Here is a 9,059-nt window from a genome sequence, read left to right as displayed (position 1 = left end):
ATGAACTCTTGAAGAGTGAAGCAAACAGATCCAGAAGAACAATTTACATAACAGCAGAATTATAAAGACAAACAACTTTGGAAGAATTTAGAACTTGGATCAATGCAATGACAAAGCATGATTCTAGAGATCCAAAGTTGAAGTCCACTAACGACCTCTTGAGAGAGAGATGATAGACTCATAATTAAGATTGAAACTCGCTTCACTTTTTGGAGATTGCCAATGAGGGAACCATTTTTGTGAGTTTTTTTTTTTCTTTTTCCTTTTTTGTTTAATTGGGAGAGGAATAAGAGGGATCTCTTATTTTCCAATTATCCAGAGGAAGACTTATAAGCCTTTCATCAGTGTTGTAGTAGCACCCTGAGATCAGTTGGTGGCCCTGTCTGCACTGGGAGCCAAGGACAAGATTGGAGTCAAGGCTTTATGAGGAACTATACCATGTCTAAGGGGAATGCCACTTTCAACTTCTCTGACTATTTTTTTTACCTCCTTCCCAGCATCCTGGAGATACCTCAATCCCTCTGACCCTCTCTTCTTATTGATGAGTCTCTGTTTTGAACTACTGTTTCATGAGGTGCTGAGGCCATCCAAGTACACTTCTCTCCTGAAATAACACTTGCTTTCTCCCTTCTTATTCTTCCCAGCTTTCTAACTCCATCAAATGTATAATCTTCCCCTTTATTAGAATATAAGCTTCTTGGGGCAGCTAGGTGGCGCAGTGGATAGAGCACCGGCCCTGGAATCAGGAGTACCTGAGTTCAAATCGGGCCTCAGACACTTAACACTTACTAGCTGTGTGACCTTGGGCAAGTCACTTAACCCCAATTGCCTCACTCAAAAAAAAAAAAGAATATAAGCTTCTTGAGGGTAGGGATTGTCATTTTTTGGTTTGTGTTTGATTGTGTGTGTATATATATATATATATATATATATATATATATATATATATATATATCCAGGGCTGGTCCTTTATCCACTGCTCTTTATATATATATATATATATATATATATATATATAAATATAAACAGACATACATATATACATATACATACACATAGTGTTATTTAAAATATTGTGGGACTAGTTGTTTTGGTTTAAATTATTGGGGAACTAGGCTGCGGTTTCTAAAATATTGCTACTTATAAATTAATAGCTATTGCACCGGTTTAGCAGTAAGCATTTATTATTAATTAATATCACATATCAATTAATTGGGGCAGCTAGGTGGCGCAGTGGATAAAGTACCGGCCCTGGATTCAGGAGGACCTGAGTTCAAACCCGGCCTCAGACACTTGACACTTACTAGCTGTGTGACCCTGGGCAAGTCACTTAACCCTCATTGCCCTGCAAAAAAAACAAAACCGAAAACAAACATATTAATTAATTGACCACGTGTCTCCCTGATTTCCCCATGCTTTATAGGCCTAAACCATTCCATACCCAGCTTGAAGAGTCCCAAGAAGGAGGCTTGAGAGAGGGACAGGAGTAAGAGTGAGAGCCAGGGAGCGAGAGAGCACATGGCCTCAAGCCCTACATTAGCTAATGAGGAGAGAGAGTGACCCTCCTGTCCCCAGGGATTTTTAATCCTCTTTTTGGTGGAGGCAGATCACCACACATTGATTTAAGATAATTGGTTAGCATCATTCAGCTCTACTGATTGACATGACTCAGGTGCTGGTCTAGAGATCAAATGCAAACCATCCAGGTGTGCTTCTTTCCCTAGCTAATCAGAAGAATCAATTTGTGTTCCTTTTGTTAAGCTGAAGGAGGGGGAGAGAGCAGCTATCACTAACATGTCTGGGTTTCTCCTAGAAATTCATTATTTGTAAATTTTTAAATTTAAAAAAAAATTTTTTTTTGGCAGGGCAATGAGGTTTAAGTGACTTGCCCAGGATCACACAGCTAGTGTCAAGTGCTTGAGGCTGGATATGAACTCAGGTCCTCCTGAATTCAGGGCCAGTGTTTTATCTACTAAGCCAGCTAGCTGCCCCCTAGAAATTAATTATTAATAGTTATTTTCTCACAACATATACACAATACACATACGCGCGCACACACACACACACACACACACATATATGTTCCCATTGCTTAACATAGTACCTGGCACCACATAGTAAGTACTTAATATCTGATTTGTGAATCTATTTATCATCTAGCGATCCTTGTAAATGGAAAAAAATGTGATAAGACAGATCTCTCTTTTTTTGTTCTTGTTGCTTTTTGTTTTGTTTTGTTTGAGAAGAAATAAAAGTCGGGGCAGTGGATAAAGCACCTGCCCTGAAGTCAGGAGGGCCTGAGTTCAAATCCAGCTTCAGACATTTAACATTTACTAGCTGTGTGACTTTGGGAAAGTCACTTATCCCTGATTACCACTCCAAAAAAAAAAAGCTACCTCTCCATATAATTTGACCCTCCATCTATGCCCCATTTGTCACAGGTTCTCCTGGAATCCATCTACCTACACCTCCTACATAGGGAGCTTGCAGCTGCTGAGCAAGCTGAGAGTGTCTGTGCATGCAGGGCAGACCCCCAATGCCCACATTCTAGAATATTGCCAGAAGGCAAAGTCAAGCTTTGGTTGGTTTAGTTGGTCCAAGGCCTGCAAAGTCCATTATCTTTCCTTTAGTTTTGTTTTTTTTTTGCTGGGCAATGAGGGTTAAGTGACTCTCCCAGGGTCACACAGCTAGTCAATATCAAGTGTCTGAGGCTGGATTTGAATTCAGGTCCTCCTGAATCCAGGGCTGGTCCTTTATCCACTGCTCTACCTAGCTGCCCTCCTCTCTTTAATTTTTAAAAAGGATATGAGCCTTTCATCACTGTATCACTCCCATTCTTCATGGTAATGAAGGAGAGAAGAAGTATTTCCCAAGCACTTACCACAAGCCATGTACAATCCCAAGCACTGGGCAATGAAATCCTGAAGTGATGCAGCTTCAAGGAACTGATGTTCTAAGCCGGGGGGGGGGGGGGGGGGCAGGGAGCACTTACTGGGTGTGGTGAGAGATAAAGGGTGATTGCATCCAGGGAGACACAAGGCATGGAGAGTGGAGTCATCAGATGGATGCTTAACACCCTCTTTGCAGAAGTAGCTGCAATATTAATTTGATACACAGAGCAGGATGAAGGAAAGGGGTAAAAAGTTTCACATGTAGTGAAAGAAAAGATGGCAAGATGACCCTGGCTGTGGTAGCTGTTGGATGGGCTGTGGGCCATGATCTGGTAGGTGGCTAGGGAAATCTGCCCTCATTCTCCAGTCAAGAGAGCTCAGGGGACAGCTAGGTGGCACAGTGGATAGAGCACTGGCCCTGGATTCAGGAGGACCTGGGTTCAAATCTGGCCTCAGACACTTGACACTTACTAGCTGTGTGACCTTGGGAAAGTCACTTAACCTTCATTGCCCTGTCAAAAAAAAAAAAACAAAAACAAAAAAACAAAACCCTTAACAGAAGAGAGCTCAGTCCCAGAGTGAGAGGGCTAAGACAGAGCTGATGAGCTCTCCCAGGATGTGAGGGGGCCTGTTACAGGTGGAGGAGGAGTTCAATCATCACAGCTGCCGTTTCTTTTAGCACTAGACGAATGGGTTCATCTGGATGCTGTCTGTGGCTTATAAAGATGTTCACAGTGGAAAGATCACTGGGCCTGGAGTCAAAAGGACCTAGGTTCAAATTCAGCCTCAAACACTTTCTAGCTGTGTGACCCGGGGAAGTCACTTCCCTGTTGTTTGCCTCAGTTTCTTTACCTATAAAATGAGGTCACAATAGCACCTACCTCCCAGGGTTTTTGTGAGGACCAAATGAGTTAATATTTGTAAGGATTTGTATAATGCTTGGCATATAGTCATTGTTCAGTTATGTCTGATTCTTTGTGACTGCATTTTCGTGTTTTCTTTGCAAAGTTCACCATTTGCTTTTCCAGTTTACTTTACAGATGAGGAAGTGAGACAAACAGGGGTAAGTGACTTGCCCAGGGTCACCCAGCTAGTAAGTGTCTCATGTCTGATTTAAACTCACAAAGATGAGTCTTCCTGATTCCAAGCCCAGTGCTCTATCTATTGTGCCACCTAGCTGCCCTAGCACATTGTAGGCACTTAATAAATGCTTATTTCCTCCCTCCCTCCTTCCCTTCCTTCCTTCCTTCCTTCCTTCCTTCCTTCCTTCCTTCCTTCCTTCCTTCCTTCCTTCCTTCCTTCCTTCCTTCCTTCCTTCCTTCCTTCCTTCCTTCCTTCCTTCCTTCCTTCCTTCCTTCCTTCCTTCCTTCCTTCCTTCCTTCCTTCCTTCCTTCCTTCCTTCCTTCCTTCTGAGATTTAGATGTTTATTCCAGCGCTCCCTCTGGTGTCAGGGCTTGCTCATGACAGGTGCAGCCCACCTGTGGTCCTGGCATTGCCCACTTTACCCCATCTGTTATATAAATATGCTATTCTCCAAAATATCCACAACCCCAGGCTTTGTAGGAGATCTGTCTTCCCAGAGCAGATGAATTTTAAATGTCCTCTGAACTGGCCTAAGACAGAATACTCGTCCTTACTGAGCCCAGGCCAGTGTGGGCTGGAGCAAATTTGTTCACAGGCTGGTTGTTCCTCTTATGATAATAGGAAGGTCCCTATTACCACACACCAGTTTCCTGTTTCAGCTTCCCCTTTGCTCTGACAACTGGGACAGCTGGACAGAGGAAGTTGTGTGGTAGGTGGACGTGTCTGATACTGGGCTCTCCCCCATGCTAGGGATGCTGCTACTGTTGGTCTTAATCTGGGAGGGTGAGTGGGGCTGGAGCACAGAGGGGGCAGGGTGGGAAGGAGAAGTTGGAGATGCTGATCCAGGGTCCTTCTGCCCTCAGGGTCTCTGTGCCAGATCATAAGATATGAGACCCAGAAGCGGCCTGCGGTGACTGTGATGGAGGGGATGTGTGCCCGGGTACCCTGCAACATCTCCTCCCCTCCAGAATATATCCCCAAGGTCTCCCCAGGGTATGGCTACTGGTTTAGGGAAGGGGCTTATAAAAAATATGACAAGCTTGTGGCCACAAACGACCCAGATCGGGAGGTGGAAGCAGAAGTGGAGGGCCGATTCCACCTTCTAGGGAATCCCGGGATGGACAACTGTTCCCTGAGCATCACCGAGACCCGGAAAGCTGACAGTGGGCAATATTACTTCTGGATGAAGAGAGAGGGACAAGCGAACAGCACTCACCTGAAACTGGTGGTTTATGTGACCGTAACAGGTTAGGAACCACCTGTCAGGGGATGGCCCAGGGCAGGAGGAAAGGGGGCTTGAGGTCCTATGTGGAGGAAACAAGGGGAGAGGGGAACATGTGGGGGAACACTCTCAGGGAGGATGACAAAGGCAGAAGAGGATGTGGAAGCTATGTGCTGGATACCATAGATCGGTATGTAAGGGAAGATGGCGGGCTCCTCTCTGTGAGGAAGCAGTAACCCAGGTAAGGCTAAGAAGGGCAGGGCATGGGCTAGAAATAGCAATACATTTACAGCTCCCAGATGGGCTGGATTCGAATCCCTGATTGACGCCTTGGGGCCTGTGGGACAATTAGCACACAACTCCCTGCACTTCTCTGAGCCTTAATTGCTCTGTCCCTAATGTCTGAGGGTTGGACTACATTATCTCTAATGTGTTTTCTTTTTAAACTCATGCTGAATGAAGAAGTCAGGTCCTAAAAATGGCACGGGATGCCCAAGGGCCAGTGTGGAATAGGGGCAAGAATGGAGTGATACTGTGAGGGGAAGACACTAGGAACCTGAGGGATAGTCTGGGTACTAGAGTCTGGAAGGACAGCATCTGGAGGTCTACTTCCTCTCCTCAGGCCATGACTCACTGTCTGTCTCCTTTCCAGATTTGATCCAGAAGCCATACTCCTTTATTCCAGAGATTCTAGAGTCAGGGAACCCAGTGTCTATGAACTGTACATTTCCTTGGGTCTTTGGGGAAAATAGGGCCTTTAAATTCTTCTAGACAGGGGCTGCCCTCCCAGCCAGAAAGGTCTGGGACTTCCCACTCCTCAGAGTGCTCCTTCATCCCTGGGCACCAGCTTCACCTGTCAGGTGACCTTGCCTGGAGGCCGTTTGAGCCCAGAGAGAAACATCCGACTCAATGTGTCCTGTGAATGCTGGGGCAGGAGGTCTGCTTCCCCCAAGGGAGGGGGACTAGGGAGGGCTGCATCAAGATGCCAGGGTCCTGGCCCAGCCCTGGGAAGCCAGATAGATGACCCTTTCCTGGACCAGGGCAGGGAAAGCTTCTTCCTAGCAGAGACACAGTCTGGGTTTTCCTAACTTTTCTCTCTGTTTCTGTGTTTTCATGGACCAAAGTCAGTCAGATCGGGATTAGCCCAGACAGTCTCTGAGCTCTCTTCCCACTCTGGTATTCTGCAATTCTGGAATTTCTTCTCTTCCATGTATGATGCTGGGATGGACAGAGAGCCCCTGACCCCATCCAGCCTCCTCCTTCTCTTGCAGATGCTGTGAAGAGTGTGCCCACCACCACCTCCCAGGATAACAGGACAATAGGTGGGAGCAGAGCCCCAGGGTGAGGGCAGGGAGGGGACCCCAGGTGCTCCAGCTTTTAGTCTCAGGGAGATGAGAGAGACAAGGACTTTCACTCCCCACACCCAGTTTCCCTTTGTACTGGACTTCTCCACCTCTTGCAATTATATCGGCTCATGTTAACTTATGGCTTTTAGGGTTAGAACTTACTTTTCTCCCGACAATGCTATGGGTTAAGGAGTAAGAGTTCTTATTCCTATTTCCCATATGGGAAAGTTGAGGCTCAAAGTTATGAGACAAACCTCACCTAGTTCACTCAGGTATCCAATAGCAGAGAGATGTGAACTCTGTCTACATGTAGAATCTAAAGGTAGTGACCTGTCCACTAAAGAAAGCATAGCTTGAGAGATACAAATCCCACCCAGGTGTCCAGTGCCCAGGACAGACCCTCTCTTGAGGGCATGCCTATGGTGATGGTGATGTTGGTGTTGGGCACATTTGCCCTGCCTTCTTCTGTTCCTGATCTGAGCAGACAGCAGCCCCTAGAATGCTTTAGGAAAATATGATGAATGCAGAGAATGCAGCTCACTTGGCTGAGCTCTGTCTCCCAACCCTAGAGAAGGAACTGGCAGGCCTGGCCCTTGGGAATTCAAGGTTGGGACTGGAAGCCTGAGAGGGAGTGAAGGAGGAGGGGAAGACCTGAGACCTCAGGGACAATAAGCCCCCTCTAAACGCCCCCTCCCTCACTTTTTTTTTTTTTTTTGCGGGGCAATGGGGGTTAAGTGACTTGCCCAGGGTCACACAGCTAGTAAGTGTCAAGTGTCTGAGGCTGGATTTGAACTCAGGTACTCCTGAATCTAGGGCCAACGCTTTAACCACTGCGCCATCTAGCTGCCCCTACCTCCCTCACTTTTCCACAGTCTTCTCTGCCCAGGAGAACAGCTCCTGGCCACTGATGTTCACCCTGCTGAGGGGAGCACTCATGGGGGCCGGCTTCTTCCTCACCTATGGCCTGACATGGCTCTATTACACCCGGTGAGTGTGTCTGCTCTCTGACCCCAAGACCATGGCATCCCCTGCCCCTCCCTCCCTGCCCCAACTCCCTCCTCACTCTGCTTCCCAGAATCAGTCCCTGTGCTCATTCCTGCCCCCACTGCCCTAAAGCCCCTGGCTCTTCCCCCTGTGACTCCAGCACTGGGCCTGTTTCTCCCACAGGAAGCCCCCAGGGAAGTGCACCCACTAGCACCTGAAGCAGCCCCCTCGTCTGTGGGACAGCCCTGCTTCTGGCCTTGGACCCAGCCAAGACCTGCCTCCTGCACCTGCCACTCAGGGGCCCCAGTTGTGCCCTCAGGGACCAAGCAAGGCCAGCCTGACCCACCAGCTTCAGGCCCACCCTCCAGTACTAAAGAGAGTTCTCTGGTCTCCCCTGGGCCTTCTCTCCTCCCTCTGAACAGCCCCAGGCCCTTCCCCTCATTGGCCTATGGCATGACCTCCAGGCCTTTGTCCAGCCTGCTCCCCCTCCTCTCATTGCTCCCCAGGTGATCACTGTCCCTCCTGAATCCTGGTGCCCAGAAGGGAACACAGCTGTCCAGCTGTGCTGGATCAGATCCAGGACAAGGGGACCCCCCCCCCTTCAGTCCAGGCACAGGCCTCTTTGAATGCAGCCTGGGACTGAGGGAGCCTGGGGCTGCCATGTTTCTCAGCTGAGTCTTCCTGGGCTTGGAGTCTCCCCAACCTGCCCCAGCTGGGCTGGACTCCCCATTGTCTGCCCCCTCAGCCTCCTCTCTCCCAGCTCAGGGCCTTGGGCCCTCAGACCCTTTAGGTCTAGATGGTCCTCCCCAGGCCTGCTGAGCTGCTGAGTGGTCACTTGTCCTGCTCAGGGGAAGCAGTGTGGTTTGGGGCTAGAGGCCTGGTCCTGAGCCAGGAAGGCCAAGGGTGGAACCCTCCAGGGAGGTGACAATAGGCAAATACATTGTTCAATCTCTCTGAGCCTTGTTTTTTTTTTTTCATCTATGAAATGGAAAGAGAAACCCCCTAAGTGCCCCCCTCCCTTCCCGGGTGTGTGTGAAGCTCCCAGGAGATGATGCCTGTTCAGGGCTTTCTCAGCCTTAGCTAGAGAAATGTCAGTTGTCATGACATAGGGTTCAGCCAAGCCCCCTCCTCCAGGCAGCCTTCTGGGCTCCCCCTGACCAGCACACACTGCCATCTCTCCCCCCTCCCAGGGCCCTTCATCTGCCCCTTTCTGATACATTTGTCACCCTGGGAGTTTGCCTGTCTCAGTGATCTGTGTGAGAGGCTAACTCCCATCCAGAGTGTAAGCCCCCTGAGGGCAGAACCTGCCTCATATCCAAACCCTGGGGCTGAGAATTAGTCTTGTATCCAGTAGGTCCTCAGTGTAGGGCTGTGCAATGATGCTGAGGCTGGGCCAGCACCATCTTCCTGCCCCACAGCCCAGCCCCAGCCCAGACTCCAAGCTTCCCCTCTAATCCCCAGGTGAAAAGTCCAAGTCAAGGCCCTCCCCCTGCCTCTGAAGCCTGGCCCTCCCCCTACAGACACTTCAAAGGA

The 9,059-nt window shown here is 48.6% G+C and overlaps 1 protein-coding gene across 1 annotated transcript; it reads left to right on the top strand.

Annotated features, from left to right (window-relative positions):
* Nucleotides 1–4,703: 4,703 nt before the first annotated feature.
* On the top strand, nucleotides 4,704–8,453 carry LOC122750398 (myeloid cell surface antigen CD33-like). The gene is made up of 5 exons (XM_043997120.1): nucleotides 4,704–4,757; nucleotides 4,838–5,221; nucleotides 6,468–6,518; nucleotides 7,415–7,529; nucleotides 7,710–8,453. Exons 1-5 carry the CDS (start codon nucleotides 4,718–4,720, stop codon nucleotides 7,735–7,737), a joined length of 618 nt encoding a protein of 205 aa, XP_043853055.1. The 5' UTR covers nucleotides 4,704–4,717; the 3' UTR covers nucleotides 7,738–8,453.
* Nucleotides 8,454–9,059: the final 606 nt, after the last annotated feature.

Source organism: Dromiciops gliroides, chromosome 3 (genome assembly GCF_019393635.1).
Source record: "Dromiciops gliroides isolate mDroGli1 chromosome 3, mDroGli1.pri, whole genome shotgun sequence".
Taxonomy (NCBI): Eukaryota; Metazoa; Chordata; class Mammalia; order Microbiotheria; family Microbiotheriidae; genus Dromiciops; species Dromiciops gliroides.
Note: the sequence above shows the minus strand (reverse complement) of the source record. Positions and strands in the feature narration are given on the sequence as shown.

Coding starts and splice junctions, on each gene's coding strand:
- LOC122750398 (XM_043997120.1), top strand. CDS start 4,718: ATGCTAGGGATGCTGCTACTGTTGGTCTTAATCTGGGAGG. Junction 4,758..4,837: donor GTTGGTCTTAATCTGGGAGG/GTGAGTGGGGCT, acceptor TTCTGCCCTCAG/GGTCTCTGTGCCAGATCATA. Junction 6,519..7,414: donor CCAGGATAACAGGACAATAG/GTGGGAGCAGAG, acceptor ACTTTTCCACAG/TCTTCTCTGCCCAGGAGAAC.